Source organism: Zophobas morio, unplaced genomic scaffold (genome assembly GCF_036711695.1).
Source record: "Zophobas morio isolate AGI-343-1 ecotype UQ-CSIRO unplaced genomic scaffold, CSIRO_AGI_Zmor_V1 ptg000046l, whole genome shotgun sequence".
Lineage (NCBI taxonomy): Eukaryota > Metazoa > Arthropoda > Insecta > Coleoptera > Tenebrionidae > Zophobas > Zophobas morio.
In genome coordinates, this window is record NW_026972151.1 from 1936535 (window position 1) to 1954464 (window position 17930).

Consider the following 17930-nt stretch of genomic DNA (forward strand, 5'->3'; position numbering starts at 1 on the left):
CGAAGGAATTTCTGGCGAAACAGTTTTCGGCCAATTTATTAATTGTAATTTAAACGTTTCGTCCACTTTTCTGTGAATGCTGAACGAATTTTTGTTTAAAAATCACTACACAGAACTGACTCAGATGATTTGTTTTTCGGAATCTTATATAACTTAATAGTACCATTCGTTTGACTTTGCAGCCACTATCGTTAGATTAGAACATTTGTAATTGCTTTGAAAATATCGTCCACCATAGAGATTCCTTTCTTCTTTCACTACGATTCTTTTTGCTATAAGTAAACATCCTAAATTTTCAAAACAATGTTCAAAGTTATTTTTCGATGCCACATATCCAGGGTATCGTAAATATGGTACAAAGTACTACCATTTTAAAGCATGTATAAAATAGAATGTCGTTAAGACTTAACACACAAACTAAGAAAAACAGCATTTAAATGCAGACCGACGTGTTATTAAGGTCTATATTAATAAAATTAGTCTTCAAAAATGATTACATAAGTAAGACAAAATGATATACCCAACTCACTCTTTTTGAGCACATAACTTATTTAAAACATTTCTTTCTGTCTTAAACTTTCCGTTTATCGACTATACCGTTTCCATTGCGCTCCGGCGTTTCCCCACGTTGTTCATCAAAATGGGCACTACATTAAATTGATCAATGGGGTGTTTTCGTAATAGTTGCTGGTTTCGTTTTGATTCTAGTTGTTTCGATTTCTCATCAGTAGGTCAATTCAATAATGTTTTCCTCCTCCATTTCTTATTCTTCATCATCAATCACAAACACTTTATAAACAAGTATTCACAAGGTACTGTCAATATTAAATGCCAGTTTAGAATTAGAGTGTGAAAAACAGTTTTATTTATTTTGTGGCAATAATTCATGTTTAAATTTATGTTATCCACTATCCATTTTGACATTCTGACAGTTAGCGCTACAGATGTATGACAATATGTAAAAGAGGCATGTCATAACTAATATGAAGAGTTACAAACACAATTCAAGGTCGATAGATACAATCAAAACATTATTTATTCTTATTGTGTTTGCTGAACGTAAAGCAAATTACTTAACCTAATGGGTTAATAATTGTCCCATTCCCTATGTTTTGACCCAGTCGCCTAGACACAATCGATTGTCCTCAATCCCCGTAACTACACCCCCATTACACATCAAGTAAACCATGGAACGTTGGCAAGACAAAGTCGCTGTCGTTACAGGAGCCAGTTCCGGCATAGGCGCCGAAATCTCCAAACTCTTAGTCCAAAAAGGCGTTAAGGTTAGTATACGACAGTACCCCCACCACTCCCTCCACCGCTTTTCCCAAGGTCGTAGGACTTGCCCGTCGCGTCGAACGCGTCGAAGACCTCGCTTGCAAACTTGCCGATCAACCGGGTGAACTTTTCGCTATTTCGTGTGACGTCACGAAGGAAGAAAACATACAAGAGGCCTTTAAATGGGTGAGCGAAAATGTCGGGCCGGTGCATATTTTGATCAACAACGCTGGTTTGACGAAACCCACTAACTTGACTGGTATTAAAGACTTTTAGAAGCTAATCACTTTTATATTGTTTCGGTTTTTCAAGATGGCTGCACCGAGCTATGGCGACAAGTTTTTGAAGTTAATGTGATGGCGCTGTGTATTTGTACGCGGGAAGCTATTAGCATTATGAAAGAGAACGATGTAGATGGTCACGTGATCCATTTGAATTCGATTGCGGGCCATCAAGTGCCCAATGTGCCCAATTTTAACGTATACCCAGCATCGAAGTTTGCAGTTACAGCCCTGGCGCAGTCGCTAAGGCAAGAGTTGGCTAGGGAGAAAAGCCGGATTAAGGTTACAGTGAGTAGGGCTGATTTTGCTATTAAATTATTAATATCTAATAACAATAATTTAGCGGTTTTATAGTTGTTATAAGGTATTTTTTTATTTTCCACAACATTTTCAACATCTATAAACTCTACCTGATCAACTGATGTAACTAGGTAAATTCTGATTAGTGAGTACCTATCCTAGAAAAACTGTATTTTAAGAAGAGAAAAAGCAAACAAACTTCGATTTCAGATTGTATATATTGAACTTTAAAACAATTTTTTTGGGATTATAAAACATTCCACTTGGAATATTCTAAAGGAATCTCACTTGAATGTGATAAGAGGTAAAACTAATAGTACTATGATATAAAATTAAGATCATAGAAGACAACTAATTTAAAATGAATCGAAAAAGTTGCTTTCAAAAAGGGAAAATGTTCTATAAAGAAAAACAGATAAACTACCAAAAACAAAGGACGTTTGAAAACCAAAACCGTGCTAAATTTCAGAACGTAAATAATATACCAAAAAAAAAATATTGTTGATTAAGAAGGAGATTCTAAGAAACTGTATAGAAAAATTACGACTTCAAATAAAAGGTCGAACAAGTTCTTTACAGACTTCTACAACTGAAAAATAAACTCAAATCACTCTTATTAGGTAGGAACAGTGACAACAACGTTCTTCAGTATGCTGCTAGAGAAGCGAAGAAAAAGCATTGTACAATTTTATTATTGATGATTTTGGACTATAGAAAAGTTTAACGAAAAACACAATTTGTACTGGTTCGCAATCAGCAAACTAAACACTGCCCTTACATCTATAAAACTTAGTAGGAAGAAAAATAAGAAAAAGAAGTCAAGAAACAAAGCAAGAATACTAAGTCATGGAGGTAGAATGAGAGAAGAGAAAATAGTTTGAAAAAGCGTCTAAAGGTCGATTTATAAACTTGTCGCTGGAGTTGCTGTTTGCTGTTGACTTTGCCGTTGTAATACAAATACGCAGCGTAGGTATGCGTCGTTTATATCATCCGTTGACGTTGCCGTTGAAAGTTGGCACACCATTGGGGTGACGTTCGAGATGACCAACTTTTAACTTTCGCCGTTACGTTGCCGTTGACGTTGGTTTTTCAACCAATCAAATTGCGGTAGTGTGCAGTGCTGCCAACCTGAAGGAAAATCCCCTGAAGTAGGGGGGAGATTTATCAAGTTGACAGCACTAATTCTATGAAAATCAAATTTTGATAGAAATAATGAGGTCCACTAATATTAAGCCATTACGTCACCTCTTCACCGAAACCCTCATATTTTAAATATCTGCCATCATTTTCTACATTATAGCTTTCTGTTCGACTGTTTTGTCATCCTACTTCCACAGGAGGGGTATTCTATGACCTCCATGGACTAAGTATATTTTGCTGACTTATTAACTATCTGGTGTGGTGATGGTAATTGGGATCAAGAGAATGTCTTCGAAGTACTTAATAATTGTTTTGTGATGTATATTTTTAATTTATTCTCAAGTTTGTGGACCAATTAAACAACAAAACAGAAGTTAGGCCGAGGTTTCGCCGCTCTTTATTAATCGCTGGCTTCCTTACGGTGAAGATAGCTCTAGAGAAACCAGCAAATAGTAAAGAGCGACGAAACGTCTGTCTTATTTTTTAATTGGTCCACAATCCTAAGAATAAGTTACAAATTTAATAGTAAGAGGTAATTAATGATTCTTACTAAAATAAAAGTATCATCAGTCATCAGATACGAGTACAAGAAAAAGTTGAAACGATTGTTGAAACGACAAAAACAACCACATGGCAAACAATTTAGTCTGGCAGTAAAAACAAGTAGAAATATCTCAGACAGTCGAAGAAATACTTGTTAGCATTAGAGACTCTCATTAAAAAAAACTTATTTCTCTAACTGAAAAGGTTTGGTTCCTAATTTTCTCTTTCTCTCTTTCTTTTTTTTTTTCTGGCGACTGATACTTTTGTATTACTTATTTAATAAAGAAAACACATCTGTGACACTTTTCTCTTAGAGCATTAGTCCTGGCCTAGTCCGGACAGAATTTCAAGAAGGTGTCGCTGATGACGGAACTCGAGAAATCTTAGCTGAAATGCCAGCCTTGACCCCGGAAGCCATTGCTGATGCCGTTGTATACGTTTTATCCACTGATCCTTCAGTTCAGGTATGTCCTTGTCCACATTCATTTAACAACAAACCAAACAAACATTTTTCAGGTTAGCGAACTCACCATACGCCCTGTGGGAGATATGTTTTAAGTACCTAAATACTTGGCTGTGGTCAATCGCGTGTGCGTTTGTGTGGTTCACTCTTACAAATAAAGTTATTCATTAAAATAATAGTTTTCACTTTACTACAAATAAAGGTTTCTCGAATTACAAACCAGACTTTTTTTACGAGTCATTGTTTTTCCTTTCGAATTAAGTATAGCAACAATTACTATGATGAACAAGAGTGTGAGTAAATCTTTAACAATAACATGGCAAACTCGTCTTTATTACTAAAAATAATAATGCTAATATCATGACTCTCATATTTTAATTTTCAATGACACGTTACGCAATTGTGATGTAATTACCCAATAAAAACTAAACAAAAAAAATTCTTTGTCGAAATTAAATCCCATCGTCTATAAATGATGAGTCAATGAAAGACATAATAGTCAGTTCTCGTTCAAAGCTCTCACGCAAAGTATCCATTTAGTGTTGACTTTTCAGTGAAAATAGACCCATCATGGAACGCTGGGAAGGCAAAGTCGCCCTAGTTACAGGAGCTAGTGCCGGGATGGGTGCAGCTATAGCTAAAGCTTTAGTCCTAAAAGGATTAAAGGTAAGTAATGCGAAAAAATATAAAGAAATTATTGATTGAGCTTAAAATAGAATGCGTGATCAAATATTCCTGGCAGTCAACAACTACTTATTTAGTTATTTTAAATTTTTCTATAGTGGTTAGGTTTCACGCTTGCAGTTCATTTTCACACTCCTTTGTATATATAATTTATCCCTTACCGAGTGCATTTTGTACATGGGTGTTTTCTGATATTTTGCCAGGAAGATTATTATTAGTAGCGGCTCGCGGTCTTTTCGTTAGGTGAGGCAACAATTTCGTTTCAAAATCAGCAGGTATTAATTAACATGTTGGCAATTACTTTTGTTAAAAGACAGATTGTTTATTCGTTTTTATGAAAAAAATACAAATAGAGTCAGTAACATATCTCTATTCTATATAGGTACACTTCTCGAATAAAAAACATTTAATTGCTTCGCACAAACCAACGAGAAGGTTTAAAGACTACAGAATTTGCTTTATTAGCATTAAATATTAATTCATATATCTAGGGCTAATTTAAATATATTAATCAATTAATTAATAAAGTTCTGCTCAAATCTGGATGAGAGGTTCTAAATCTTTGACATACAATTGTTCGACGTAAGAAAACCGTGCTTAAATATTTAAACTTTATAAGAAATTCTGGAGATTACGGATTCTTATGTTGCTATCAGCATTGCAAAACTGACATTTTCATTGTCCTACTGTGTTCAAGTTAACTTAAAAGTTTTAATACATAACCTTGGCAATGCACATGCAGTGAACACCTTTCCTCGCGTCTAATTAATGCACAACTAAATGCACACTAATTGCATTCAGCATCCCTGTTCAGCATTGTGCAGTTTCACCGTGAGATTAAAAAATTCGATCTGATTGGCTTAAGGACGGTAGGCGTTGGTGCCTCCGCTGGCGCTTTGATAAAGCACTGATGACTATTGTCATACTCAAAAACATATTAGCACCACTGACTAATCATACTGAAGATATCCGTTTATGGCATGCCTCTGTCTTTAGCTGGCCTACACGGCGATGATCAGCGCTTATTCCTGTCGAAAGCGCGTACTTCAAAATATGTTACCAAGATGCGTTTTAATAAATCACAGTGTTCCATATTTGCTTTATCTTTAAAATATATTTGAAGTTAACAGATATTAAAACAAAAACTAATAGTCAATTTTTCCAGAGGAGGCACTGCCTCCCCTGCCTCCCCTGACGAGCCGCCACTGATTATTATTGTATCTCCGTATACAGTAACACAAAATGCTTAACATAATAAGATCTGTGACCACATTTACATTTGAAGTTGTTTTTTATTAATAATAAGAATAATCAATTGACATGGCAAGAGTTGAATACACTGCTGAAAAGGATTTTGCAGAAAATGAAAGTTTCGTTATTTGTACCTATCAGAAAATAATTCTTTGACAAATTACGAAAAATAGGTAGCACCATGTAAAAAACCTAAAGTAACTTCGAAAATCCTACGAACAATTGCGAATTTACGTTATTTTTTATACCATTTTGTAGATCTTCCAGTGGACAATTTGTTCTCTGTACAGGTAGGACGGATAAATTATGAATAACGATTTACCATGCTTCCGATAATCTTGAAACGTTCGTAAAATTTCAAACCATTCCGTTTTGAATTTCAAAGTTAAATGATAAAATAAAGTTGTTATACAATTTTTGATGTTTTTTCCAAAAATCTGGATGTCTACAGTAATAACTCAACACGGATTCATAAACCACAAGTGTAGGGGTATGTTATTTTATGAAATTTAAATGACATTTACTATTCTATGATGATGATCAGACACATCTTGATTAGCGTTATACCATCTACATGATGTTCCTAATATACAGGGTTTTGATAAATTATAATAAGGGCGTAGTTGACCATGGATTTAAAAAATCCCGCTTCGCTGAAATTATGCCTCATTGTGACAGTTCTCATTTATTACCATTAATGTCATTTATAACCTGCTATTTACAGTCATCGTTTTTATTGCTTTAACGTTTTTCACGTGTAATTCTCGTTAATCCAAACTCAAAACAACAAAACAGTCGTTTTCTCTTAGTGCTTGGGTACAAAAATTTTGTTTCTGTGCTAGGAAGCAAAGGCCGTGAAAATGGTTTACTCTGTTGAATAAGACATTTTCATTGCTATGTCTTGTTATCGCAATGAGACATTCGTAAACGAAGAGAGGGTGTATTCAGTAACCGCTTGTCAGCAAGAATATCTGGCCCAATACCGTGATTTAATAATTCAAGAAACATCATTAGAGGCTCACATTAGAGCTGTAATCAACAGATTTGTTCGAACTGGCAGTGTCAACAAAGAGAAATCTCCTAGAAGACTTTCAATACCTAAAGAAGTTGTTGACGATTTGAGACGACTTGAACAGAATCCACAAACATGTTTGACAAGATTTCCTCAACAGTCAGGAGTTCCAGTTGTAACATGAAATTGAATAATGAGTATTGACGAAAGGATTACAGAACATTTTTGAAATTAAAAAGAGAGTGAACATGTACCTTGAACAAAATGGATAACATTTTCAACATTTACTGTGATGTTTAACCACAATAAATTTGTTTTTTTTTATTATAATAAATTCGTTTTATTTTTTAATAAGATATGACGCATTTAGGTAACTAGTTATACGGATGCGTGTGATCCTTGGGTATTTAGTAAGTTCAAAACTGACAGGCGGCACGTTTTCATGACCTATTTCGACCCTATAATCATTCGTAGAAACCCTGTACATATAAAATTTGACAACAATCGGTCGGGTAGTTTCGAAACTATCTGCCTAATGAAAATCGACTCAGATGATATACAGCGGACGGCAAACGACAGACAAATAGACGAACAAACGGAAATAGGAGACCTATATTTTCGTATTGTAGGGGTCATGTAACACAGAAAAAACATTAAAATAACCAGTCGCCTAATGAACGCTATTACAATACTTCCTTAGCTTATACTGTGGAAGAAAAGCAAGATTTTAATTTCCGCCTGTAAATCTGTTGCCGATTTCATTAGGTACGTGATCTACGAAACCACTGGAACGATTTCTGTACTTTAAGACTATCGTACTAACCAAATATTTAATGAATTTTAATAATTAATTACATTAAGTTAATTATGTATTCCTATCACAGACAAAACTCTAAAAATATTTTATTTTAATAAATGTTGAATTATCCGCTGCACGTTTTTAGTGTTGAAAATTATAATTTATATATCTCATTACCAAAAATCATTGTCATCAAAGTAGGCTATGGAAATCGTATTTACTTGAAACATAAATTCATAAATAAACGAATTCAATATTTCCTGCGCTAATCCAGTATGTACTTCCATTTAAAGTCAAACCTCAAAAGAAAACACTTTTAACTTTTTTACTACGTAAAAATGTATGAAATCAACAAACAAGGCAGTTCCCAGTTTTTCACCTACACTACCAGTTTGTTCAAAATTGTCAATAGTAAGCTGCAGTTGACAAGAAAATGTATCAACAGGTCCTGGTATTTCGGGAAATTGCTCACGAAACTCGTTTAAACATAAATTTGCATTATAAATCTCATTAAATCTGCTCTCCATTTTCTGAACGTTGAGAATTTCTTTAATATAACTGTATCATAAAAATTTTATGTTGTTTCGAAAATATTTTAGTTTTTGAAAAATAATAGAGTAAAAAATTATCTATTTTGTTTTTGTTTTACTACTGTACTGTACGATTCAAACTCACTGCTTTTGTTTTTTATAGTAACAATAATTATTGAAAATAAGTTTTGATCATATTTTATTTATATTAGTGTTCTCATTTTATTATCAAAACAAGTGAGATTTAGAAACTTGTATTTTTAGGTTGCAGGCTTAGCCCGCCGCATCGACCGCATCCAAGACCTCGCCGCCTCCCTCTCCGACGCCCCCGGCCAGCTCCACCCCGTTCGCTGCGACATCACCAACGAAGACGCCATATTAAAATCCTTCAAGTGGATAAGCGAAAATCTCGGCCCCGTGCACATCTTAATCAATAACGCCGGATTAACCAGACCCACGAATCTAGTAGGTAAGCTCACTCCAATTTGCCCCACTTTTGTACTCAGTGACGTCACTCAGACGGCGCCACCGAAGAATGGCGCCGCGTTTTCGACGTCAACGTCATGGCGTTGTGTATCTGCACCCGAGAAGCTGTCAGAATCATGAGGGAGAACAATATCTCAGGTCATGTGATACACATGAACGCTATAGCCGGCCACTACGTCCCGAGCATGCCCGAACCAAACTTCAACGTCTACCCGGCGTCCAAGTTTGCTGTTACAGCCCTGACGGAGAGTTTGAGGCAAGAGTTGAGGTATCATAAAACTGGAATTAAAGTTACGGTAAGGTTACGTGTGGGTCTTGCGATATTAAAAGTGATTTTTATAAATTTCTTTAGAGTATTAGTCCAGGGGTGGTCCGTACTGAATTTCAGGAGGGATTCCCGGATGATGGGACGAGAGATGCTATAGCTCAGATGCCGGCCTTGCGTCCGGAAGATATAGCAGAGGCGGTTATTTATATTTTGTCAACGCCGCCTCATGTTCAGGTATTGTCTTGTATGTGATATTTTGAAAGGTATAATTGTCTTTGTTTAAGGTACATGAACTTACTGTGCATCCTCTTGGAGAGCTATTTTGATGATCCAGAAGTTATATTATGTAATGCAGATGTACCATTGACAGATCATTATTGCTTTTTGTATATTTGATAATAATAAACTTTATCTGACGTTGCTATGGAGTTTTAAATGAAAGTTAAAAAATTCAATAATTTTTTATTTTGTATTTATTAAGAATATATAGTCTTTGCCATTTCTATTGAAACACCACTTGTTAATCGTAAATTTGACAACGTTAATATTTAGACAATTTTCTAACTAAAAGCCGTTGTCAATCAACCGAAAGCTGTTACCAATTGCTAAATTTTGAGCAAAATCAACAGGTGGTGTTTCAATAGAAATGGCAAAGACAATACATAGATGAAAAATAAGTATAATACCAAACTTATTGGTCGATAAAATGTAGAAGACCTTACAGATTTTCTCCAGTAGTAAAGCATTTACACGTTTTTGACATATATTTTTGGTTGTAATTTCTTTAGAGGCGTTTGATAATAGTTATAATTATAGAGATCACAACCAGTAGGTATATGAGGAATTTTTTATATAAATGCTTATTAATTAATCAAGTGATTGGCCAAGATACATATAAGATACTTCGAGACCTATGGACACCAAAATCCCCTAAAGACAAGACATATGAAGAGCTCTGCAACCAGTTGAAGAAGCACTTTTCTCCAACTACGTGCGTTTTCAGAGAGAGGTTACGACACTAAGCAGATGAAAGAAGAGACCGTAAACGATTGGCACGTGCGAATTCACAATATCTCGACGAATTTCGATTTCGATCCCAGACCTAAAAAACGTCCTCAAAGACAAATTCGTATACGGTATGCGGAAAGGTCCAATTCGCGAACGACTGTGTGAAGAAAAGCAGACCAAATCATTAGAAAATCTTTTAAAAATTGCACTAACGAAAGAAACCACCATTAAGGCCGACAACGAGATTATCTGGTCAACTTTTTAGACAATATATTAGTCACTGGAAAGACCAAACAAGAACGCAAAAATAACTTGAAGCAAGTGTTCCTAAGACTGAAAGAGGCAGGCTTCGTTTTGAAATTATCAAAGTGTGAATTTTTCAAAAATGAATACAATAATCAGGGTATGTAATATGAAAAGAAGGGTTAAAGACAGATAAGGATAAAATCAGAGCCATGCTTGAAACACCCAGGCCAAAGAATGTATGGCAGATAAAAAGCTTTTGTTGGTCTAGTAAACTACTACAACAGATTTGTACCAAAATTTACAGGAATAATGAAGCCTCCTTATGAGCTGCTAAAAAGCAAGAGGAAATTTACTTGGGGTCATAGTTGCGAACGAGCGTTCAACCTTATTACGCAAGAAATCGCGTCAGATCGGGCCTCGCAGTATGGAATTGCAACCACCTTATCTCACAAGATTACAGACTTAAAATCAATAGCATTCATTTCCAGGGCTTCAAGCAAGGGAAATCCGTCCTAGGTAAAGAAGTTTTGGCGATTTACTGGGCGACATCAAAATTTTGGACATATACCGCGTGTCTAGAAAATGGCGGTTTAACTCTTCAGTACGTTATATACCGGGGTTTCGACAATCCCAAAAAAATAATAAAAAAAATCATTATGATGTAGATTACGAAAACAACGTAATTTTATCAAAGTATAATTGGCAACCCAGCACACACATGATGCGTGAATATCTCCGGCTTACTTTCTGGTTTCTTAGTAACGATTGAGACTGAAATCCACCTTCGCTTTATATCAGGAAAACATTGTTGTAAAATGGAATTTTAGCAAATTATTACAAAAACAACACAGCCATATCTTTGTGCATTCTAACTGAAATGGCAATTAAACCTGGCCATGGGCGAGAAAAATATTAACTAAAAGTTTTATTACTAGTTACTGTGATAATGAATGAGTTGTTTAGTTGTTAAACGTAGCAAAAGAACCAATTTTAAAATCATTATAACTCCACCAAAATGTGAGAATGATTTTTTTTACTATTTTTCCCAGACTCACCAGTTGATTGTTAAGAGCGTAGCGGAGAGTTAATCCGCCATTTTCCAGACACCTAGATATCTTCTGAGGCACAATTTTGAAATACACACAGACCACAAGCCGCCGATCTAGCTGTTCGGAGAGCAAAACAGAACACCACAAATGGCATCACCTAGGTTCCAACGGTGGGCACTCTATCTGTCTGGATTCCTATATAAAATCAAGTTTGTTAAAGGCCAGAAGAACAGTGTACTTGACATGTTGTCAAGACATCCGATGTGGTCAGAAATAGGACCAGGACAAACTGCAGAGGTTATGGAAACATCCTATGTTAATCTAGTAATTGCAAAGGAAATGCCAGTCACACACACCGCGATATCGCAAGATACACGACGTGATCCCACGTTAAGTAAGGTCGTGAAATTTGTAACTGACGGGTGGCCAGAGGAAAAAACAAATGATATCCTAAAACCGTTGGTCCAGAGGAAAGACGATAACCTGCGAACAAGGATGTCCGATGTGGGACTACCGAGTAACAGCACCCAAAAATCTGCAGTGCCACTTGTTAGAGGAACTACACAGCAGTAACCTGGGTATAGTCAAAATAAAATCCATAGCCAGAGCCTATTTTTGGTGGCCAAATCTTGGTAAGGAAATTAAGAGCATAGTTTTTAGCTGCATTCCAAGTCGCAAAGGAAACCCATAAAATCGTCCCAATTCCGTGGAATAGACCAACGCGTCTGTAGCAAAGAGTAGGTATACATCGACTTCCTTGGACCAATTGACAACAACTATTACCTAATCATGTTGAATGCTTACAGTAAATGGTCTGAAGTCTTTAAAATGAACTCGATCACTGCAATAATCAGCAAAATCAGAGAAACATATGCAAGATGGACGATTTCGGGACGTTAGTATCAAGCAACGGCGCACAACTCACGTCAGAAGAGTTTTCAGTTTTCCTAAAAAGAAACGGAATAAGGCACGTTACTGGATCGCTATTCAAACCGGAGACAAATTGAGCGCAGAAAAGGTAGCGCTATTAGTCCAAAGAAACCGACAGGTTGCGATAGACACTCTTGTCAGTAGATAATTATTTTGCTAGGTAGAAATCTCCACACGACGCTCAATTTAATGAAACCTAGACGCAGAATGGCAATTTAAACCCAAAAGTCGAGATTCGCCAACATTTGGGAAGAAAAGTACAGTTTGGATTGGGGACTATTGGAAACACCAAAATTTGGCACGAGGTAAAAGTCATCGACACATTGGGACCACGAAACTAGACGTGTGAATTACCAAACGGACAAAAGTGGAAGAGACACGTTAACTAAATTAGAAAAAGAGTCGAAACATCGAGTGCTGAGAACAATAAATCACATTTTGAGAAGAAAAAATCCATAAAATTTGTTTTGAATATTCATCTAAATATGCTCTCGCTTCTAGTCGGGCTGTAACTACGGCTCTTCCTAATTTTCACGTTGAAAAACAAAAAACGAGTACCTTAATTTTAACACCTCGTGGAGTTTTCTTTTGTTCCTTCGTTATATAATGATTTATGTAAAAGTTTTCCTAATCGACTAAGATGGAATATACGTAAGAACGTGTAGTACTCCCTACTGCCGATTTCTATGTGAGGGTCTAAAGAGGAATTTATAAACTTATAAATAACCTCTACCTCTCCTACACGGACTAAAATTGGTTTCAATACTATTTGTGCAACTATACAGATTTAATGTGGCATTTACGTCACTTCTGATCTTTTACATTTTAAAATTTCAGTATCAGTGAATCCAAAGGATTCAGTGTAATGGTTTTGCTAAAAAATTATTGCGAACCGCTTGTTTCTTTACTCCACGTGGCAGGTTTAATCCCTAAATAGTTCATAAAACACTTGGGCTCAAATAGGGATGTCATCACCGTCAAGTGACTACCTAGTTGATAAAAAGCTTCCTACAAGAGTTCTACGAGTTTCATAGTAAATATACCGGTAGAGGCATACAAAGATCAGCAGATCTGCTTTGCAAAAAGCATTTATTTATGGATTTGTAAAAAAGTAGCTATTTCACAACAAACTCTTTTATTTTGTACAAGTTGAAAGTGTTGGGAGGAATTTAAGAACAAAAATATTTTCAGCTCTATGTATACATATTGAATCATTAATAAATGCGTGTGTAAATATATAGAAGTTAAATAATTTCTTCCAGTACTTATTTGTTTTAAAGTGACCGCGGTACCCACGTAAACTACTGCGATAGACAACAAAATTGTTTATGGTACTAAAGGAAATGCAAATTAATCTTCCTGGCCTCTGCGCGCAACTGTCCCAACGATTTATATATATTATATACAGCGTGTAATTGAAAGGTACGTACAAAACAAAATCGGCAATTGGTCTCGAAGTATGGGTGCTAAAAGTTAAAAAAGTTCGGGTAAAAGTATTATCCTTTTAGAGATAAAAATTATTAAAATTTATGTCCAAATTAGTTGTACGCGTCTGATAAAAAGATGACTTATCTCTCATTGCTATAACAACATTTAGTCTTAACAAAAGTTTTATTGTTACGGTTGCTAGGATTTACTAAACTAAATTAATTTTACCTATTTATCTTCCAGTAGCGTCTAAAAAGGTTGGATAAAGGTTAATTTTCCCTTTATAATTTTGATAACACAAAATAAGTTTTTCAAACTTCTTAGACTTCGCGAAGAACTGTCAATTTTGTTGTACGTATGTACGTACCTTTCAATAACAGCCTGTATATCAGTGGCGGCTCGTCAGGGGGGGGGGGCAGTTAGGCCAGGCCGAGTCTGTCACCGAACTTGTCAATTTGCGATATTCACTTTTATTTTAAACGCAAGAATATAATTTAGAGCTATTTTGAAATCACCTGATTTTACTGTTGTTATTATTTTTTTAATTACAAAAAGCGTTATCTAATTTATTCACTTTCGTTCGGAAGCACAAATCGTGCCGGGAAGTTTGAATATTTTTACTGCGAGGAGCAGTAGCTGAGGCCGGCCGACTACAAGAATAAACGTCGAATAATGTCATATCTGCTATCGCTTTCTGTTTAGCAGAATTAAAGAGAAATAGCTATAAAGACTGATACGTGTCTGATACACTCTGATTAACGCGCCTGCAGCAGTGATTGGTCAAATGTCTGGTAAAATCGGCCGGCCTTTCGGCAGTACATCAAGTTGTTATAGCGCTATCACCTTCTGTTTGTATAAGTTAGAATGCAATAGCGACGAAACCGTAGAATATTCCGTTTCATCACTGCACTTCTGCCGTGCACTTTTCCATGCGGTTCCCCACTACCAGCACCGGCTGGCCGCTATCTGTATATTGTGAATTTCTGCAGTCTTCACGTGGATGAAATTGGTTTAGGTTTGTTTCTAATTTCAGTAACAATGACAACAGTTAGTAAGAGCATTAGTAACTGATTTAAATTTTGATGCTGTTACACATCTATTAAATAATGACTTTCGACTTTTAACGTACGATGATCAATTCCTTGGATATAAAAGAAATGGGCCGTTCGGAGCCGCGCATGCAACATTTAATCGAAGCACGGAGCAATAATAACGTCAGCTCCGGTGCAATAGCATATTAATAATAATTAATACAGCATGGTATGAAAATTATGAATGGCTGACGGGGAGCAAGTCAAAAAACAAACTATTTTGTTGGTATTGTTTAATTTTTGGATATGATGTTGACAATAAATTCAAAAAAACTTCAGAAAAAGAGTTTTGCCTCTGGTCCTCTGGTACGATTGACATATTGAGTTACCGTGCTCTTTTGCCATCTGCCTAATTTCTCAACTCTGCTCCTGATGATGCTCCTTAGTCCTTACGAAAATGTAGAAGCCTCCGAAATTATTTCTGTCTTTAATTTTAATCATATACCATCCACATCAGCATATGTTGAACGCAGTTTTTCAGCTTTAAAGCGAATTACAAATTTTACTAGAAACTCCATTAGTCAAAATCGATTATCCAAATTATTCGTTTTAGCAATAGAAAAAGAAGTGCTTACAAACTTAACGGAAGATCAAAAGTTCTATAATCAAGTAATTGACCACTTTGCCAATACAAAACAAAAACGCATTGAATTGGTTTATAAAAATTTCTAATTTACTTTTTTAATTTTGTTTTTTACTAATAAATAGTTGTTGACGTTTCATGTTATATTTTTTGTTAGAATGTGTTACTTTATTATTTGAATGTTATTTTCATTTTTATTTGAGTTTACTGTCGTTATTTTATTATTATAGATGGCTTATATTGTATAAGTATATGCTTTACTTTATACCTATTTGAAGAGTATTTTTTATTTTGTTTTACCAAGTTGTTAGGACTATATGAATTAACACCATACAGGTAGCAAATTATAGATAATGACTAACTTGAGTTCCCTGGTTCTTGTATTCTATGTCTTAAAACTTTTTTGTTACTCACTGCTGGCCCACCCAACCAAAATAGTCACCAGCCGCCACTGCTGTATATAGTTAAACGATGCATATAATTGTCGATAATAGACTCATTATCGTAATATATTATTTTTTCAGTATAAAACTACTAGTTAGTGATGAAAAATTAAGTGTTTAATTTTTTTACACGTGAATTTTATCTTGCTTAACATTTCTAATTTCCATAAAGCTTTAAAAATATTTGTACATTAAACCAGATTATATATTTATTAAGCGTACACATTAAATATATAAAGTGAAATTCAATTCTCCTTCTTTTACGTAAATCAGAACGTCAAACGCTGCAGCTAATACGAGCAGTGTAAATTACTCCCCCTAAATTCACAACTTAAACTGCTCAGACGCCTTTAGGTCTACTACGACGTTTTGGTGTTGTATTATTCTTAAGCTGATCCACCTACTTGTGCACTGATTATGGTTTATTATGGTTTGTCATTCAAATCCCCAATGCGTTCAACCAAAGCCAGTCTACAGTTACTGCGAAATTAAGTGGGAAAACTTGATTCTCTTCTCCTCAAACAAAACTTTGAGAAACCGAAGTTATGCATACAGAGCATTTTTTGCAAAATCTTCTCTAGGAAAATGTGCAGTTATTATTAAATTAATGAGCGCTCACAACTGCAAACATAGTGGCAAACAACATATGTCAGTTAGCATTATGGGGTACGAGGCTAGACATCCAAAATGGTTCTATAACACAAATATTACTACAGACTACTGCATACAGACTGCGACGATATTCAACTTAAGTTATTAACTTTATAAAACATAGGTAGAATATACCCTTTTAAACAGTAACAAACAATAAATCAAGCAGAACTATTACGTACAAAATATCGGTTCTACCCCTTACATAAAGGCTTTTCTTCGTATGTTGTCTTATTTATATTTTATTTTAAATAGTATTTGTCGAAATTAAAGTCTTCTGCATGAATGCAAAAAATTTTATGTATCGTACATTAGATTTAATACAATTATGATAACTGTTAATAATAAAATTAGATTAGCTCGCCTACTGATTTTATCATAATATCGTGCACCTAGAACCGTCCAATTAAAAATTATCCACAAAAACACCAGCACAAAGCACCTGAACATGAGGCGGCGTTGACAGAGTAAACACAATAGCATCAGCAATATCTGAAGGAAACAAAATCGGTCCACTTGTTACAGCCTCCTTCGTTCCATCTTTAATGTACCCTTCATGAAACTCTGAACTCACAACTCCTGGACAAATCATCTGAAAAAAAAATTATCACAATTACGTTAACACTACGTACACGCTTACCGAAATCTTAATGCCCGTCTTATGAAAATTCAGCTCCTGTCGTAAGTTTTCCGTCAATGCCGTAACCGCATACTTAGTTGCAGAATAAACATTAATGACAGGAGTAGGCATCATGACTGGGTATCTGCCGGCTATGGATCCTAAATGAACAATGTGACCGGCTATATTGTTGTCACGCATGGATCTGACAGCTTCGCGCGTACATATGCACAAACCTATGACGTTGACGTCAAAAGTTGAACGCCATTCGTCCGTGGAGCCCTCTGCGTGAACGTAAAGTTGTAGTAGCGTAAGGGAGTGAGTACGCTTACCTGTTAGCGTAGTGGGGCGTATAAAACCCGCATTATTTATTAAGACGCTGATGGGTCCTAAGTTTTCTTTGACCCAGGCGAAGGCTTCTAGGATTTGGTTTTCTTCTGACATGTCGCATTTTAGCGCGTAAAGTTCTCCAGGCGCGTCCGTCATGGAGTAAATCATTTCTTCGATGAGTTCGACACGTCGCGCTAAACCCACGACCTGTAATTAAAGTGACTTTTACCAATTGGTGTTGCTGAATTTGGAAGTGTTGTAATGTCACTTTCATCCCCTTTTGGGCTAAGAGTTTGGCAGTGGCGGCGCCAATACCCGCACTTGCACCTGTCACGATTGCGATTTTACCTTGCCAGCGTTCCATGCTAATTAACGATTTCCTCATAATAATTCATCTTTTGTAAGTATTATTGGAATCGATTCTCTCGTGGCAACTAGACCACAACACACGTGTCTGGGAAAAACTGCAGCGCTTTAATATTTAAGTAATTAAACATTGATACACTAAGGCGAGACC

The 17930-nt window shown here is 35.6% G+C and overlaps 3 protein-coding genes across 3 annotated transcripts; 2 read left to right on the forward strand and 1 right to left on the reverse strand.

Annotated features, from left to right (window-relative positions):
- Window positions 1-1164: 1164 nt before the first annotated feature.
- LOC135142368 (farnesol dehydrogenase-like) lies at window positions 1165-4145 on the forward strand. Its single transcript, XM_064074058.1, has 5 exons — window positions 1165-1283; window positions 1333-1537; window positions 1591-1847; window positions 3857-4006; window positions 4059-4145. Exons 1-5 carry the CDS (start codon window positions 1188-1190, stop codon window positions 4098-4100), a joined length of 750 nt encoding a protein of 249 aa, XP_063930128.1. The 5' UTR covers window positions 1165-1187; the 3' UTR covers window positions 4101-4145.
- Window positions 4146-4503: 358 nt separating this feature from the next.
- Window positions 4504-9455, forward strand: LOC135142286 (farnesol dehydrogenase-like). The gene is made up of 5 exons (XM_064073973.1): window positions 4504-4671; window positions 8546-8750; window positions 8801-9063; window positions 9120-9269; window positions 9320-9455. The coding sequence occupies exons 1-5, from the start codon at window positions 4576-4578 to the stop codon at window positions 9359-9361; spliced, it is 756 nt and encodes a 251-aa protein (XP_063930043.1). The 5' UTR covers window positions 4504-4575; the 3' UTR covers window positions 9362-9455.
- A 7314-nt stretch (window positions 9456-16769) lies between these two features.
- On the reverse strand, window positions 16770-17930 carry LOC135142103 (dehydrogenase/reductase SDR family member 11-like). Its single transcript, XM_064073770.1, has 5 exons — window positions 17762-17930; window positions 17416-17620; window positions 17105-17367; window positions 16907-17056; window positions 16770-16856 (listed from the first exon to the last, which is right to left on the reverse strand). Exons 2-5 carry the CDS (start codon window positions 17579-17581, stop codon window positions 16815-16817), a joined length of 621 nt encoding a protein of 206 aa, XP_063929840.1. The 5' UTR covers window positions 17582-17620; window positions 17762-17930; the 3' UTR covers window positions 16770-16814.

Bases quoted from the DNA above. Each gene is read 5' to 3' on its own strand.
- LOC135142368 (XM_064074058.1), top strand. From the start codon at position 1,188: ATGGAACGTTGGCAAGACAAAGTCGCTGTCGTTACAGGAGCCAGTTCC. The intron at 1,284-1,332 runs GTTAGTATACGA...GCTTTTCCCAAG, and splicing joins TAGTCCAAAAAGGCGTTAAG to GTCGTAGGACTTGCCCGTCG. The intron at 1,848-3,856 runs GTGAGTAGGGCT...CTTTTCTCTTAG, and splicing joins AAAGCCGGATTAAGGTTACA to AGCATTAGTCCTGGCCTAGT.
- LOC135142286 (XM_064073973.1), top strand. From the start codon at position 4,576: ATGGAACGCTGGGAAGGCAAAGTCGCCCTAGTTACAGGAGCTAGTGCC. The intron at 9,064-9,119 runs GTAAGGTTACGT...AAATTTCTTTAG, and splicing joins AAACTGGAATTAAAGTTACG to AGTATTAGTCCAGGGGTGGT. The intron at 9,270-9,319 runs GTATTGTCTTGT...TCTTTGTTTAAG, and splicing joins CAACGCCGCCTCATGTTCAG to GTACATGAACTTACTGTGCA.
- LOC135142103 (XM_064073770.1), bottom strand. From the start codon at position 17,581: ATGATTTACTCCATGACGGACGCGCCTGGAGAACTTTACGCGCTAAAA. The intron at 17,368-17,415 runs GTAAGCGTACTC...ACGTTCACGCAG, and splicing joins ACGCCCCACTACGCTAACAG to AGGGCTCCACGGACGAATGG. The intron at 16,857-16,906 runs GTGCTTTGTGCT...GGACGGTTCTAG, and splicing joins CAACGCCGCCTCATGTTCAG to GTGCACGATATTATGATAAA.